This window comes from Sugiyamaella lignohabitans, chromosome A (genome assembly GCF_001640025.1).
Source record: "Sugiyamaella lignohabitans strain CBS 10342 chromosome A, complete sequence".
Classification (NCBI taxonomy): Eukaryota; Fungi; Ascomycota; class Dipodascomycetes; order Dipodascales; family Trichomonascaceae; genus Sugiyamaella; species Sugiyamaella lignohabitans.
In genome coordinates this window covers 3153331-3170440 of record NC_031672.1, presented here as the reverse complement: position 1 = coordinate 3170440, position 17110 = coordinate 3153331, and the positions used below count along the sequence as shown (strand labels likewise).

At 47.6% G+C, this 17110-nt stretch overlaps 5 protein-coding genes across 5 annotated transcripts; 3 read left to right on the top strand and 2 right to left on the bottom strand.

The window, feature by feature from the left end:
* Window positions 1-4972: 4972 nt before the first annotated feature.
* On the top strand, window positions 4973-5518 carry ARF2 (Arf family GTPase ARF2; the record flags this gene model as incomplete). Its single annotated transcript, XM_018877849.1, has 1 exon — window positions 4973-5518. The coding sequence occupies one exon, from the start codon at window positions 4973-4975 to the stop codon at window positions 5516-5518; it is 546 nt and encodes a 181-aa protein (XP_018735210.1).
* An 802-nt stretch (window positions 5519-6320) lies between these two features.
* Window positions 6321-7568, top strand: END3 (End3p; the record flags this gene model as incomplete). Its single annotated transcript, XM_018877848.1, has 1 exon — window positions 6321-7568. One exon carries the CDS (start codon window positions 6321-6323, stop codon window positions 7566-7568), a length of 1248 nt encoding a protein of 415 aa, XP_018735209.1.
* Window positions 7569-8325: 757 nt separating this feature from the next.
* AWJ20_999 (uncharacterized protein) lies at window positions 8326-9171 on the bottom strand (the record flags this gene model as incomplete). Its single annotated transcript, XM_018882972.1, has 1 exon — window positions 8326-9171. The coding sequence occupies one exon, from the start codon at window positions 9169-9171 to the stop codon at window positions 8326-8328; it is 846 nt and encodes a 281-aa protein (XP_018735208.1).
* A 1360-nt stretch (window positions 9172-10531) lies between these two features.
* On the top strand, window positions 10532-12277 carry MOT2 (CCR4-NOT core ubiquitin-protein ligase subunit MOT2; the record flags this gene model as incomplete). Its single annotated transcript, XM_018882971.1, has 1 exon — window positions 10532-12277. One exon carries the CDS (start codon window positions 10532-10534, stop codon window positions 12275-12277), a length of 1746 nt encoding a protein of 581 aa, XP_018735207.1.
* Window positions 12278-15471: 3194 nt separating this feature from the next.
* AWJ20_997 (uncharacterized protein) lies at window positions 15472-16506 on the bottom strand (the record flags this gene model as incomplete). The annotated part of the gene is made up of 1 exon (XM_018882970.1): window positions 15472-16506. One exon carries the CDS (start codon window positions 16504-16506, stop codon window positions 15472-15474), a length of 1035 nt encoding a protein of 344 aa, XP_018735206.1.
* Between the last annotated feature and the right edge of the window lie 604 nt (window positions 16507-17110).

Below are 17110 nucleotides of genomic sequence, written 5' to 3'. Positions count from 1 at the left end.
ACGGCTGCATGGGCTAGGGTCGCCCGCTGCTGGCCGTCTGACTGGCCACCCCGAGCACGAGCTGATAAGGGGCCCTGGCTGATCACGTGGCGGGGGTTGTGCCTCCGGCGGCCGGGCTCCGCCCGGACCTGGTTGTGGTCGCTTCGCGACCGGCGGCGACTGTGGGGTGTTGTGGACTGAGTTGGGTTTGGGGGTGTTTTTGTGGGTTCTGGGTATGGTTTGGAACCCGTGTTGAAACCGGGGAGCGACTGACTGAGGGGTGCTAGTGCTAGGAGGAGGTTTGGTGGTTGTTGTTCAGTGTTTGGTGGATCTGTGTTCTCTCGCTGATGTTCTTCATTCAGATCGATATTTTCACCGTAGACTTTTTCACTGATGTAGTCTTTTGGCTGATAACACTGCATTTGACTGACCCCTGTGAACCTCATTAGCAGTGTTAGCGGTTTTAGCTCGGGTCTACCGCGATGTACGATCAGATATTAGTCGAGTAAGCCCATGTCGAGTCAACTACATCCATGCCAGATCCTCCGCACGATAAGATATTAGTCGGGTAAGCCCATGTCGAGTCAACTACATCCATGCCAGATACCCATGCACGCAACTTTAATTTGGCAGATCCACTAGCAACCCGGTCCCTGCATCAACCAAAGGAAACTTTTCAGTGGCCAATTGGCACTATTTATTGACCCAAAAATACCACTTTCCTTTCTTTCCAAATGTCAGCTCTGTGCTGTGAAGCTATCAGATTATTAATTTTATACTCTATCACTGACCAGATGGGTAAAGTATCTTACCAATGAATATACAGCTGATAAACACATGTTGTATAAATATTCCATTAATACTTAATTAAAAATAGGCAATTGCGAGCTGGTTTTCCCTCAGTCCAAACAGAATCACCGAAAAAACCCCCCTTAACACTTTAACAATATCCGAATACACTCTATCCAATAGCAGCTATAGAACTCAGGGGTTCACAACTCTTCTCCTCACACCATTGCCTCCGGCGGTTGGGGCTCCGCCCCAGACCCTGTAGCTCCTGCTTCGCAGGAGATTACTACTACCACTGAAAAGTTAGCAACTCCAGACCCGAGTTCCACCTCCTAGAACCACGCTCCACGCCGCTCGCGAAGCGAGCACAACCAGGTCCGGGCGGAGCCCGGCCGCCGGAGGCACACCCAGTAGAGGCAGGTCCAGGACGGACAGGAGATAGTTTTGGAAAGGGTGCATTAAAATATACATAAAAAGGTCAAACCTGGTGAAGTGGTTTATTCATATATTCTTTTTATTTTTGATTTAAGCCTTGATAGCGTACTTTCTTTGGGGGAAAGCGATCTCTTGCTTGCGGGCCTTGAGGGTCTTGAGGCTCGACTCGTGGGCAGTCAATCTTCTTCTAATGGCACGGGTCTTCTTGGCACGGAGGTCCTTGGGGATGTACTTCTTGCCCTTGTACAACTCACGGAGGTTTTGTCTTTGGGTGAGGTTGATGACGGTAAGGACACGAGCGATCGAGGTTCTGACATCACCGATCTTGGTGCTCTTGACGTTGCTAGATCCGCTGTTTTGGACGCGGAGCTTGGCAAGCTCCTTCTTGAGGTCAACGAGTTGAGACTCGAGTTGTTGCTTGTTCTTCTTGCGGAGTTCAAAGGTCTTGACGGCGGCCTAAATTGGGAGTTAGTATTCGGGTCTTGATGGTAGGATTCGGGTTATTGTTGTTGGATTGGTTTATTGGTTTTGACAAGCAGTAGTCATAGTAATTCTAGTGGTGGTCGAGAAAAAAAATTTATACTGTTGTTTTCAGTGTCAAACTCTGTCAGATCCGGTAGACAGGTATCCGAAGATCGAATATCAGGTCGAGTAGCATGTCTCTATTCATTGTTGTAAACTGTTGGTTGGTCTCATAGTTGCTGATCAGGTCATCTCAGACCCTCACCTGAATATGACGAACATATATAAAACAAAATCAGTATCGAATATTCTCTACCGTTCTGACACTGGAGCACCGCCAGAACTGTTCGTCGCACAACTGTCGCACAACTGTCGCACAACTGTCGCATCTTTCACTTTTCACTGTCGAGTCTCGTCACCCCTGCTCCATTCATTCATTCATTCTCGACATTTTTCACCACCGGACTCAGCGAACGAATCCACAAGAAACTATTCATTACCGCTTGTCGAAAAACCATCTCAGCTCACAAATAAACCCTCCTCGAACAATAATCCACTGTCCAAACGTACCATTTTTGTTGTGTATATTAATGTCGAACTGGATAACTACAACCAACTACTGATCACTGTTACTTCTACAATAACTTTCCCTGCTGCACCCAGTGAAAATTGAGTCGGTTTTTTTCATGCACGCCGATCTGGAATGCTCTCTACCACCCTACCACACCGCTTAACCTGCACCATATCCGAGTGACTGCTATATTTCCGAATTAGGAAATCACTTTTGACACCGGCGATCTCGAGCATGAAAAACCCTACCAGCCCATCTGGACCCTGGACGGGGGACGACACTGGGCGGTGGGGGTCTGCCTCCGGCGGCTAGGGCTCCGCCCCAGACCCTGGTTGCTCCTCTCGCTTCGCTCGAGTCGGGCGTGGGCGGTCCCAGTCAAATTTATTTTTGTGATGGGTGAGGGAGGGACTCGAACTCGAGATCTGATCGGGCTTTTCTGGCCCCCTGTATCAAGTGTAGAAATAGAGACCCGGTTTACAGGGTCAACAGTGGCCCGACTCTGATACCCACCGACCCTGGTTCTGGTGTCAAGAACCGGGTCCAGCCCGTGTATACGTCCACAGTGGATCCGCGATATGGACCAGGGTCGATTGCCTAGTCCGGCACGCGTGTCTCGTGTCTGCTGATAAGAGATCCGGCCACCGAGGGCCGCAGCGAGCATGCGAGATAATCGAGAGCCGGGTAGCTTCCCGACCCGTGCAGTTATCTCCGGCGGCCGGGGCGCTGCCCAGACCCCGTTGTGCTTGCTTCGCAAGCTACCCCGAACCCCCAGACTCAGACCCCGAGTCCCACCCAACCCAACTCGGCACCATCGAACCCTGTTACCCAACCCGGGCCCCACACCCCGAAGCCCGACTCGAGCGAAGCGAGAGGAGCAACCAGGGTCTGGGGCGGAGCCCCAGCCGCCGGAGGCAGACCCCGACCCCCCTGGCACGGGAAACTCCCAACTGCACCCCTGGCAAGCCAGGGGGAGAAGCAGCCAATTAGCCAGGGACACGGGTGGAAGCAGCAGCAGCAGCAGCAGCAGCAGCAACTGCGGGAGCCGCTGGCCGCGGCTGAGCAATGGAATTTAACAACACACCAACTTTGAACGGCTCTGGCAGTAGGTGGGAGAGGCGGCGTGTGGGAGGACTATTCTTGCCAGTTTTCTTTGGTGTTCGGCTAAAAAGTAACCTCAACCTTGAACACACGTCACACAAATCATTTTTAAATCACTGAACTATCTTCTGTAGTTAGACCAGTGACATTAGCTTTTGATTAAAACAGTCGAAAAGGAAAAAAAAAGAAGGTCACAAGGTAAGCAAATTGGTTGGTTAATAATGGATATGAACTTAGGAACTGGGTTTATGATACTGTTAGGACTCGACTCCCCGTTGTCAGAGACTTTGAGTGGTGACAGTTAGGGAAAGTTGTTGATACGAAATTGGTCAATGTTCATCACGAAGTGCAAGATTATCAGTATATCGACTTTTGACACGTGAATCAGTACAGGTTGTGAAATTTGTTGATTGATTTGTTCGTTTATTGATTGAGCACTGATTATTCGATGGATGGAATTTCGTGACAGACGGACTTGAATGGTTTTCTGCTGTTTGAACGTGTAGTTGCTACTGGTGATGCTGACGTCTGATTGAGGAGTCAGTGTTAAGTATTTGACTGAGGTGTTACGGGGACGATAAATGGATAAAAGTGGATTGTTCGTGGCAGTTTTGACTCAGCAGTCAGTGGTGTCTATGACATCAGGAGTAGAAACAAGACGAGACGAGACGACAAACAGGAGATACAGACGCGATCGTGACTAAGTGACGAAGTGACGAAAATAATGAATTAAAGAAGTAAAGGAGTGTGTTCATGCTCGACTAGTTCAGGGCAAAAATTGATGGACAATTTGTCAGCGATCTCTCCTAATAATTGTCCAGATACTTTGCACTGATACTTGCATCGATAGATACTGGGTACTGTTCCAGTTTGTTACAGTCTATTGACTGTCATGTTCGTGGTTTGCGAGTCGTGTTTTGTCATGTTCATACAGTGGTAACGATACTATTGATACTGAACTTGAAGATAGATCTGATCGATCTTTAGAGCTGTTTGTTTTAGTATTTGTTTTCTTCTGGTGAAATTTGACATTAATGAATTCGAGCACCCCGTGGCTATTGCTGTTTGTGTAATTTGACTTCTGAATTTCCTCGTTTCTCTCTGTGTCATCTGTTAGCTTTACTTTCTCTGCCTGTTGTAAGCTGTTGCTTGTCGAACTTTTCTTCGTTGAGGTTTTCAGTTACTTAACTCGCTCGTTGGGCTGTTAATCTGTCGAGGACGTCACTCCTACGTGGGTTAATCTTCTCAGAAAGCTGTTGATGAAGAGACTGATAAGCAGCTTCAGTAATTGTGCTACCAAAATGTAGAACTAAGTTCTATTAGTGATATTACTGGTAATAAAACTACTATCTGCCAGGAATGGTAGTAGGGCAAGCTTACTGTGTAACTGCTCCATGTCTGATTTCATCCACTCGCGTAGTACTATATCCACCTATGTTCCAAAATAACCTCCAGCCAGTCACCACAGTCCGCTCTATTCACTGACAGTATATCAACACCTCGACTTTCCTATGTTCACAAACCCAGCCGAACCTACTTCTCCACGCGGTCGCGAAGCGACCACAACGGGTCCGGGCAGCGCCCGGCCGCCGGAGGCAGCACCCAACCCCTTATGAACGCCAACTAACAAGACTGTAGATGGGTCTTTCGATTTCAAAGCTTCTCCAGGGGCTTTTTGGCCGCAAGGAAATGCGTATTCTTATGGTTGGTTTGGATGCCGCCGGTAAGACAACCATTCTTTACAAGCTGAAGCTCGGTGAGATTGTCACAACCATTCCCACTATTGGATTCAACGTTGAGACTGTCGAGTACAAGAACATCTCATTCACCGTATGGGATGTCGGTGGACAAGACAAGATCCGTCCTCTCTGGAGACACTACTTCCAAAACACCCAGGGTATTATTTTCGTAGTCGACTCGAACGATCGTGACCGTATTGGCGAGGCCCGTGAAGAGCTTCAACGTATGCTTAACGAGGACGAGCTCCGTGACGCTCTTTTGTTGGTGTTTGCCAACAAGCAAGATTTGCCCAACGCCATGAACGCCGCTGAAATCACCGAGAAGCTCGGACTCCACTCGCTTAGACAACGTGCCTGGTACATCCAAGCCACCTGTGCCACCTCTGGTGACGGTCTATACGAAGGTTTGGAATGGTTGGCCACAAATATCAAGAAGAGAACTTAAGACTCCTTCCTCCTCCTACCTACGAACCACCTTGCCATTGTGTCTACTGCCATCCCCATACATTAAATCGCTTTGATAGTTTAAATTGAACTCGTTGTTCTATGTACCGTGCCCACTGGTCTGCCTCCGGCTGACTTTTCCTGGGACTCTGCCTCTGGGGGACCTGCCTCCGGCGGCTGGGGCTGCGCCCCAGACCCCCTGGCTCCTCTCGCTCCGCTCGAGTCGGGATTTGGGCGGTCGCTGGCACTCGGGGGAGTCGGACAGAGGTCTGGACCGGGTGGTTTCGAGTTTCAGGGGGCTTTTTCGCGGAAGGACCCGGTTGGGCGACTCCCCCGAGTGCCAGCGACCGCCCAAATCCCGACTCGAGCGGAGCGAGAGGAGCCAGGGGGTCTGGAGCACAGCCCCAGCCGCCGGAGACAGGCAGGACCCCTGAAATTTCACCCCCTGAGCCCGGGGCTCGAGCAGGTGCGGCGATGCATGCGAGGTTCGCGGGATGTGGAGTAGCGGACCGGGCCACCGCAGCGCTGCTGCACGGGAATGGATGAATGAGATACGACTTGAGTGGACTGAGTATACGCAGGTGACTTAGGACAGAACGACAACACAGGATTGATCAGACTCGGTACGGAGAATTTGTGAATCGGTTTTTCAAGTGAGAGTTGATACACGGGCCATTGGATCTCAATTAACTCACTAGAACACAACACAGAAGAGACTGTGGAGACATCAGAACACTACATCAGAACACAACACCAGAAGACATTAGAAATACTGTAAAAAGATAGGAGCAGGGAGAAAGACCATGTCGAAGTTCGAGGATTGGGAGATAAACAAGTACTGGGAGATTTTCTCGGGCTTGAATCCTGTTGGCGGTCTGCTGTCGGGAGACAAGGTATCCACGGTGCTCAAGAATTCACAGCTGTCTGACAGCGATCTGGAGAAGATTTGGGACTTATCAGATGTGGATTCAGATGGTAATCTTGATTTCGAGGAGTTTTGTATCGCAATGAGACTCATTTTCGATCTTATCAATGGCACGGCCACTAAGGTTCCAGACCGACTTCCGGACTGGTTGATTCCTGGTAGTAAAGCTCATTTGGTGACCGCTAATAACGCAGTTAGTGGTGGAAGCAATGCTGCTAGTGGCATTCCATCTGCTAATGATACTGATTATGATGAAGATGACGAGGTTGGACTTTCTACTGACTTCTCGTGGTATATTTCTCCTGGTGATAGAGACTCGTACACCAGTATTTACTCGGCAGATGCCGATTATCATGGCATGGTATCTTTCGATGCTCTGACCGATCTTTATAGCACTCTGGACAATGTTCCTGATACAGATATTCGATCGGCTTGGAACCTGGTGAACCCGAAATCCAACGAGAAGATCGAGAAGGACCAGTGCATTGTATTTTTACACATTCTCAACCAGCGATCCAAGGGGTTCCGAATCCCTCGTAATGTCCCTGCTTCACTACGAGCCACTTTTGAGAAAGCCAAACCTGAATATTCACTCAATTCCAAACAATCGATTGTCAACCGACCAACTGCGCGAGGAGCAGGTTCAACTTCGAAGAAATCACAATTTGCCGAAGGGTATTTATCACGACTGGGGTTGGCAGGCCGTTCTGCTGGATACCAAACTTCAGGAACCGATTTCTCGTCTACCAAGGATACAGACTGGGAAGAAGTGCGACTGAGGCGTGAACTTACTGATCTCGAGAACCTGATTAAAGACGCTGAGGAAGCATCTGAGCGTCGTAAAAAGGGAATTGAGGATTTTGGCAGTTCCACATCAGCATTAATTCGCCGAGAACTGGAGCAGCTGCTCGATTATAAAGAGAAACAGCTGCAAACGCTGCGAGCTGCTAAATCTTCAGGCTCGTCATCTTCCACTACAGGCGCCGGCTCGTCTGCATCACTCAAAGAATCCATCGAAGAAGTCGACCTCATTGCCCAACAAGTGCAAATGCTCCAAGAACACAAGGCCCAGAAAGAAAAGGTCCTCGCCGACCTCAAAGCCCAGCTGGCCTCTGCCTCGGCCTGATCCTCTAATAAACACATTTTCTTCTCTCGTAGCTTGCCTCCGGCGGCTGGGGCTCTGCCCCAGACCCCGTAGCTCCTCTCGCTTCGCTCGAGTCGATTTTCGGGGAGAGAGGCACCATTAGTTTATCTCATTGGATTCTTTACGACTCGATTGCTGACTCAGAAGATGAATCAGGGTTTCTGATTTATCGGCTTCCTCTCAGTCGATTATCGAGCGTCTAAATCCTCTCGAGTTGATTTTCGAAGAGAAAAAGAGATCAGTTTTCTATCTCGCGGGCTTCTCTTCAGTCGATTCTCGGAGAGAAGGGGTCTGTTTTATCTCACCGAGAGCCTTTCGAGTATATTTCGAAAGACCACCAGTTTTCTATCTCTCGGGTCCTCGAGTTGATTCTCGGTTGAAGAGAGATCGGGTTTCTGTCTCTCGGGATCCTCTTGACATGATTCTCGGAGAGAACTGAGATAGTTTTTCTGCCTCATTGGAATATTCTCGTCGATTATCAAAGAAAAGAGGACTAGTTACGTTATATTCTCCACGGTCTCTCCTCGATTCGATTTCTCGGAAGAGTAGAGACACCAGATTTCTATCCCATCGGTTCCGAGAAGAACCAACCAGTATCAAACTGGGCAACCCGAAGCCCGACTCGAGCGAAGCGAGAGGAGCCACGGGGTCTGGGGCGGAGCCCCAGCCGCCGGAGGCACGTCCCCCAGAAAAAGAAGATGATGTCATCGTTTTATTTATACATGAGTAAAAGACGAGATTATTTCTTGTCTTCAGGCTTCTCCTCGGGTTTGGGAGTGGGAAGTTTGAACGAGTCGGGTCTGTCGTCGCGACCAGGGCCAACGGGCTCCCATGCGGTAGAACCGGCCGAGAAGTTACGGAATGCTTGTGTGAGTTCGAGTGGTTCGTACACCACACGTCTCTTTTCCTCGTCGAATCGCACCTCGGTGTATCCGGTGAGGGGGAAATCCTTTCTCAGAGGGTATCCCTCGAAACCGTAGTCGGTCAAGATACGACGCAGGTCGGGGTGGCCCTCAAAGAAAATGCCAAACATATCGTAAGTCTCACGCTCGTACCAGTTGGTGCCCTCGAAGATTCTCGCAAGACTGGGCACTGGAGTAGTCTCAGAAGCATATGTTTTCACTCGAATACGGGCATTGTGACGCACCGATAACAGGTTATAAACGACCTCGAATCTGTTGGCACGCGATGGGAAGTCGACACCAGTCACGTCCATGACTGACTTGAATTGCGAGGCAGTGTGGTTTCTCAGGAAATGGAATACTGGGTGAACGGCATTGGGTGCAATATGAAGAGTCAATTCGTCCTTCCAAACAGAAAATTGTTGGATATATTTAGGCAGACACGTCATGATATAACGTCCGTATTTGTGCAGGTCTTCGACGTGTTCGGTATATTTATCGGCTGGGTTGACAATGGCAGCGTGAAGCTCGCTATCAGCTTGCACACGGGGCAGCGTCTTCAAATCGACCAGTCCATCTGGAGCTGATTGAACGGGAATCAACCGTCTGGTGCTGCTAGAAAACGAGCGCATACCAGTACGCACACCGGCAATTCTCAATTGGCTTGGCAGTCTATGAATCATTTTGTCCTTTTAGTCCGTTCTCTTAGTCCTTTGGTCCTGGTACTGCTGGTCCTGGTTCTTCTAGTCCTGGTACTTATGTAGGGGTTCTGGGTTGATTGGACTTGCAATGACAATGTCCAAATACAATGCTAAATAATGAAAGAACGTGATCAAACTGAAACAGGTTTGTTATCTGATCACAGATTAATTCAGGTCCGATCAAGTCAGGTTCTGGTTCGTGACTTCGTACACTTGTACTTTGAGTCCTCTGCAATGAATCGCAAAAACGGTTTTAACCAGCAAAAAAAATCGCTTCTCAATCTCTAACAGTTAACAGAATTTGCACACCGGCTAGCAAATGGCTCTCTGTGGGTCTAAAATCGCACCGTAACTGGTCCTAGGCCTGGCTTCTCGAGGTCTATCTCAGTATCAATTCTTTACATGCAATACTAAAAGGCATTCCCTGATTGGCAGACCTCGCATCCCGTGAAAAATTGCCGTACCGGGGTCCTTGTAGCCGCTACGGCGGGTCAGGGCGGGTGGGGGGTGTGCCTCCGGCGGCTGGGGCTCCGCCCCAGACCCTGGTTGCTCCTCTCGCTTCGCTCGAGTCGGGCGTGGGTGATCCGGGATTTGTGGTTGAGTCGCCAGGAGCGTTTTTGGGGCTCTTTTTGGGGAAAAAGGGGTCGGTGGACGGTGCAACTGGACCCTGCAGCTCGAGCCACCCCCTGAAATTCCCTGATTCTCACCCGAACCCACCCATCTCCTCCCTTCTCCAGTTTTTCCGCCAACCACGGGACCCCCACACCCGACTCGAGCGAAGCGAGAGGAGCAACCAGGGTCTGGGGCGGAGCCCCAGCCGCCGGAGGCACACCCCCCGCCGGACCTGGACCCATATGCGGCTGACGTGGGCTAGGGTAGGAGGCGTGAGAATAGGGTGTAGTGCATGAACAACGGCTATTTTGAGCCACTGTATAGAGACTTCGACAGGTGTTTCCGTTTTCTTCTGGATTCTGGAATTTTGATCTTACAAATCGCATTTTGTGCAAACGACAAACAGAACGTGCTTTGTTGGCTGTTTGTTATTATTTATACGATCATCTGTGGTCTTTTGGCGGCTGACCAGGAGAAGGATTGGATATATTTATTATTATTATTAAGGGTTTTTGTCCCTGAAATTATTAGCATTTGTGGTGAGGCATTCCAGAGTTATTTTACCCCTGTTTTGCTGATTGCCAGTTACGTCGACTTTGTACAGTTTTGATTGATCTTGTTCTTTCTTTCAGTTTGCATTGTCGTTGTCTTGTTTTGAGACGGTTTATTGATTGATAATTGTTTTATTTCTTGTTGACGATTGACGAAGATTCACAGTTGAACTATGGTGATGCCCAGTCTAGATTCATTTATTTCCGATGATGAGGAAGAGCTGTGTCCTCTCTGTGTAGAGGAGATGGACTTGTCGGACAAGAACTTCAAACCATGTCCGTGTGGTTATCAGGTTTGTCAGTTCTGTTATAACAACATCCGTCAGAATCCACAGCTGAATGGACGGTGTCCAGCGTGTCGTCGTCCTTATGACGATGAGACTGTCGAGTATAAGATGATCTCGCAAGAGGAATGGAAGCAGGATCATCTTCGACAGGCTCGTAAAGAGCGGGAACGAAAACAGCGGGAACGGGAAAAGAAGGAGACGGAACAGCAGCAGAGCTCGAAAAAGCATCTCTCTGGCATGAGAGTCATTCAAAAGAACCTTGTGTATGTTATTGGACTGAATCCTAATATCCCTACTGAGGAGTTGCATAATACTCTACGGGGAGACCAGTTTTTTGGTCAGTACGGAAAAATCCAGAAGATTGTCATCAATCGTCGTAATAACGCCAATGGTAACCCAGGTCTGGGTGTATATGTGACTTTCGCTCGTAAAGAAGATGCTGCCAAGTGTATTGCTGCTGTTGATGGATCAATTAATGACGGCAAGTATCTGCGTGCTGCTTATGGTACCACCAAGTATTGTTCTTCTTACTTGCGTGGCCAGCCATGTCCCAATCCTAATTGCATGTTTTTGCACGAACCTGGTGAGGAAGCTGATTCGTATACCAGACAGGATCTGTCGACGATTCAACATGCTGCTAGAGGTGGAAGTGGTAGTACTGGAACTGCAAACTCGGGTCCTGGATCAAGTGGTTCGGGCCCTGGATCTGCTAGTTCGGGTCCAACTTCTGGTCCTGCTTCTGCCGTGGCAGCAGCTGCTGTAGCTTCTAGTGGAGTAGCTGCCTCGCCAGCTCCTGCTCAAAGAGTCATGTCTCGATCATCGACCAGGTTGGTAGATTCAAATCATGGTGAGGATGACAAGGAAGCACCTGCTCTTCCTGCCTCTGTATCATGGGCTCATAAGGCATCTCCTCCATCTGTTGCATCGAAATTACATATTGGCAAATCCGGCGGCGATGTCTCGGCTCCAGGAACTGCTCCTGCCAGTCCATCTACGTCTGCCACTGTCACTGCTGCTTCTGGTACTGCTAATGCAAGCAGTTCTGGGGCCGGTTCTGCAGATTCAGTTCCATCTCATCTGTTACCACAACCTGAGCCACAGCAAATTGATCCTGCTATCAAGATTATTAACGAGAATTTGGAATGTCTTTCCAACAAATCTTCATTCAGTTTTGTGTTTTCGTCCAATATTCTTTCTGAGGATGATTTGAATAATAGTCTACCACCATTCTTTTCATTTTCCAAGACTGCTGTTAGCAAGGAGCCTGCTGCTATTGATACTGGCAAGTTTGCTTCTTTATTCGCTTCTTTCAACAAGACTGGTGGTCTGGGGGCTAATAAAGGATATAATCTTTTATCTTTGGCCGAGACTGACGAACAGTTACTTCAATCACAACCTCGTCAACCACCTACCCAACCTCAGTCACAATCACAACAGCCTCCAACACAGCAACCTGGACAAGGTCAGCTGGGTCCTCAATATAGCAATGAGGTGCCTGTAGCAGCTGCCACGCCTCCACCAGGTCTCTTTTCAGGCCAACAACCCATCCAAAACCACATGCAACCAACACAAAACAATCAAAACAGCCAGGAGTTATTAGCCCATTTAATGAATGGCGGTTCTAAAGGTGAGAACTAAAGAGACTTTCTTTGTCCTCGCTTGGATTGTTTTTGTTTATTTATACTGTCTGTCTGCTTGTTCGTTGTTTATTTGTTTTCTTGCTTTGCACTCTCTTCTTTAACATTCTTTACTTGGCACTCTTACTTTTCATTGCATATTTTCTACAGGAGACTAGTATATGGCGAAAAAGGCTGTGGTTGGGTTCTGGCTCTGTCTTGAGGTGTTGGTTTCTGGTCTGTTGCGACTCGCGTCTTGTGTACTTCCTGTAGAAAGAGATAGCTGTGAATATGTAGGAATAAAAAAGTAATATTGTAATATAACACGGATGTATGAGTTAAGAGTGGGTAAGCCGTAAGAGCTAATTCAGCGATGAACAGTCAAACAGTAAATAACAAGTCCAAGAGACGGGGTATGAGTATACATGGATTATTTACTAACTAAGATTCTAGATCCGTTTGACGACGATCTTAATCCTCTTGATCTCGATTATCTAGAAGAGGATTTAGACAAGGTCATATCCAGTAGTTATGACAAGGAAGACGATGAGCTTGTTGAAGGAAAACTGCGTAAGAAAGACAATTTTGCGTCCTACCCTCCATCTTTGTTAGCTCCAACTCCTTTTGGGTTTCCTTGGATGATGCCTGGCGCTGGTATGCCTCCTTTACCACCAATGGTAGGACTGGGATCTGTACATGGCCCACTGCCTCCTATACCACTACCCCCTATGGTTCCTGGTATGGCTCCATCTCAAATGGCTCATGCCACTCCCACCAGAACACCTTTGGGAGTTCAAAAAGGTGTATTCACTCCAGGAATGACAACCCCTTATTTAGGAACACCTCTTGGAACACCTCGAATTGGTGAGCTTCCTGCTGAAATCGCTTCTTCAGATAAAAAGACAGTATCCCCACCGAACAGTAGTATCCCTGATGTGTTACCTCCTCCACCCGGATTGGTAACAGATCCTTTTGAAACTCCATCAAAGGATAATGCTAGTCGAACAAAAGCTGAGAAAGAGCTACTATCAATTCTCAAGGGTCGTCCATTGTCTCCCAATGAGAAATCAGTAACTAGCGAAAGCATTCATGTACCACCACTCAACCTAGAAGCTGCAGTATCTGCACCAGTTTCTTCCTCTTCACAGACTGGAACCGATGTTGTACCCGACAAAAACGAAGGTGATAAGGCCACACCTTCCAAGGAAACGGTAAATGAAGCTAAAGATCTGGTCACACCTAAAAAGCGCAATACTGAAAATAAGTCGACTCCTAGAGTTAGCGAAGTTGTTATTCCGGGTCTTGTAATCAACAGCAGTTCACCAAACACACCAAAACTGAGTAGAAGAGAGAAGAAAAAGCTCGAGCAAATGCAACTCAAACAAGAGTACCTTAAAGCTCGTCAAAATATCGATACCATGTTACACTTACGTGGTGTCTCATCTACCGACAAGCCCGAGACTAACGAGAATGAACCGCACTCTGAGGGTAGTAGTGCAATCTCTGCTGACAAGAGTGCTCCTCGCTCAAGTCAATTGGCTACTCGTGGTGAAAAGAAAGAGAATAAGCGCATTATAGGTGTTGCTGGTCTGGCAGCTAAGGTCAGCGAACTAGCAGGTGGTGATAGAAAGGTGGTCGATTCTGCTCCTTTGACCCCTGCATCTCCAGTAGCTTCTAATACCTCTGCTCCTGCGGCTGCTGTTTCTACTCCAGCATCAAATTCAAAGAAGACTATGAAGTCTAGACAAGAACACACAGAGTCCAGTACTAGTATCTCGTCTTCTGCTCCCGCGAACTCAACCCCTCGCACAGCTAGTCCTTCTGTTCCAACAAAAACTACCAAAGCTCAACAAGAGCGGTCGGAGACAGCTGCTGGTGTGAAACCTACTTCTCTCGCGGCCAGTCCTTCCACTTCGACAAAGACTTCTAAAGAGAAGTCTGAAACTGTTGCAACTGTTAAACCTGCTTCTCTTACAGCTGCCACTTCTTCACCCAAGAGTGACCGACCCCAACAGGAAAAACATGAAGCAATCGCTAGCCAGCCTGATACAACTATTAAACCCACAGGTCCCGCCAATGTTTCTACTCCTTCAAAGAAAACGAAGTCTCGACAAGAACAAGAAGTCAGTGTCGTTAAACCGTCCACTGTACCTATCGCTTCTCCTGTTCCCATAAGAGCTTCCTCTAAAGCGACTGCCGAAAAGAACAAACTACAGGACAATACCAAGGGTGTTTCCAACGCTAAGATTGCGGTTCCTACACCCAAGCCGGCCAGTCCCACACCAGAAAAAAAATCTACATCTGTTGTTCAACCTCCCACCCCGACTCCCCGTCAAAAGAGTCGTACCCCCGCAAAATCCCCTGTTGCTGGCCCTACAACTTCAACCCAGGTTACTATCTCCAGAACAGCACCAATTACAACCTCATCGAAACCTTCTTTGCCAGCTCTAACGGCTGTCAAATCCAACACTGTCGATACAACATCCACTGCCGAGCTACCAGAGACTGAGGTGGAATCACCTCTACTATCAGCAACTTCTAACTCCGGACCATACGACTTTGCAGACGCCTTCTATGAACTCTACAGCGAAATGAACTTGAAGGACCACGTTTTCTTTAAACCGGATTTCACACCACTTCCATTGGATTCTGATTTAAGTGCTCTGGCCGAGGCCATAGATTTGGACAAGATCGATTCTGACTTCCTCACTTTCGAATGTGACGAGCAGTCTACAATGAGTCTCGAGTCTCTCAGTGAACTGGTTGATCAGAATTCTGAACCCAGGTTCGAAACCGAGTCTGGCATGCTGAAAGCTGTTAAAAACATGCACGACGGATTCCTTCTGGACTTCGAGGCTGGAAGAACCCCAAAAACCAAACTGCCTGTTGCTCAAGCAGAGAAGATGCTGCGTATGTGCTGCCGGGAGACCAACGATTGGAAATCCATCTACGCCTCTATCAACGAGTCCTGCAAGGATATTTTGACTCAAGTGAACCACCTGTAAATACAATATGCATTTCATTATCTTTTAACAGCACCTCTGAGGGGATATGCCTCCGGCGGCTGGGGCTCTGCCCCAGACCCCGTGGCTCCTGCTTCGCAGGAGATTTCGAGAGATTACAACGATTCCTGTGAAGTCGCTAGTCATAGGTTTGATAGTATCAACATGCGACTAATAAATAAGTGTATTGTACAGATAGCGCTCTATATACTAATTAGTTTATTCGAGAAGACGGATCGAAAACATGTTTCGCAGGCTTGGATGGTTTGGGAATGCTGATGCCCTTGACCACGCCCACTCGAGCATTGGGGTCATCCGAAGTGCGAAACATCGAGTCTCCGAGTTTCTTGCTCTTGCCAGTTTTATTCATCTTTTTCGAAAACTGTTGCCATTTATTCTTCTGGTTGTCAAGGAGCTTCGCCTTGGATACATTTTGCTGTGATGCTTGTTTGGCAACTTTGGTGGCTTTGTTCTGTTCCTCAAGTGCTGCTGCTGCATCTCTAGCATGCTTATAGGAGTTTTGTGGGTAGCTAGTTGGATGGGTTAGAGTGGTAGAAGGAGGAGGTGGGGGTTTGGGACGCGAAGTAGCAGTTCCTGGTGGAGCTGGCCGGCTTCCATGGTTTGGTGCACTGCTACCACGTCCCATCTCCTGATTAATCTCACGAATTCCATCACTACGGACTGTCTCTATGACATTAGCGTGCTGAGGTTGCAAGAATTTGACTGTAAATATGGGATTTTCTTTGGATCCAGTTATAGCTGTGATCTTGGCTCTATAAAATTTACGATCTCCAGACACATATTTTGCTAGTACAATCGATCCCACTGATAAATTCTGGTTGAATCTTGATGTCTGGGAACCTCGTTGTGATGATGGCAATGGAGGTGGTGGTGTTGGTGTGGATGTTGTTCTCGATGGCGACCCACTCACAACTGATTCTGATGCTGATGACGGTGCTGATGGCTGTGCTGATGGCGTAGTTTGACCACTCTGCGATGCGCTTTTGTTCTCCCACTCCTTTTCAGATATCTCCTGGCTAATGTCAGTAATCTGGGTTTCATTTTGTTCTTTATTGCTACTTATTCCTGTGTCTTCCCCAGTGTTACTTAGCGACTGTTTCAGCAGCCCAACGAGCTCCTCCAGTTCAGTTCTCAGTTCCAAAAGAGATTCGTTTTCAGGGTCATCTCTTAAACCCTCTTCAACAGCCTGGAGCTGTTGCTGATATTCTTCCAGCTCTTGTTCGGACATTTTCTCAATAGTAACAGCTGATGGAAATCAAATGGATGAAGAATCTGATCTTTGTGTAAATCCTTATAAACGTCATTCTCATGGCATTTGGTGATGTACTTTATGTACTTTATGTACATAATCTGCAATGCACACAACTTGAAAATATTGTATAATAGTGTAAACATGCATTGCCATATGTTGCTATATATCACAGCTTCACTTCTATATCATATTATTTCTATCAATAAATATACATTTAGCTAAAAATATGGTCTGGATTTCAGATTGCTTAGACTTGGTTACGAAGAGCCTGTAATTCTGCCTCTAACTCTATAATTCTTTTATCTCGAGAGCGGATCTCAGCTACCAGGTTTCCAGAGGCGGTTTTCGAAGGAGACTTGAGAGAGTCAACAGTCCATTCTAATCCTTTAAGAATTCTATTTTGGTTCATCACTGTAAACTTCAGATCGTCGAGAACCTTGTCTCGAGACTCAATAGTTTCCTCTAAACGTTTGATCTGTTGCTTGTGTTCCTTCTTCTGCTCTTTCATACTATCTTTCATCCAATTAATTGTGTTTTCAAACCCTTCAGAAATCACTTTGTAAAACTCCTCAACCGATCT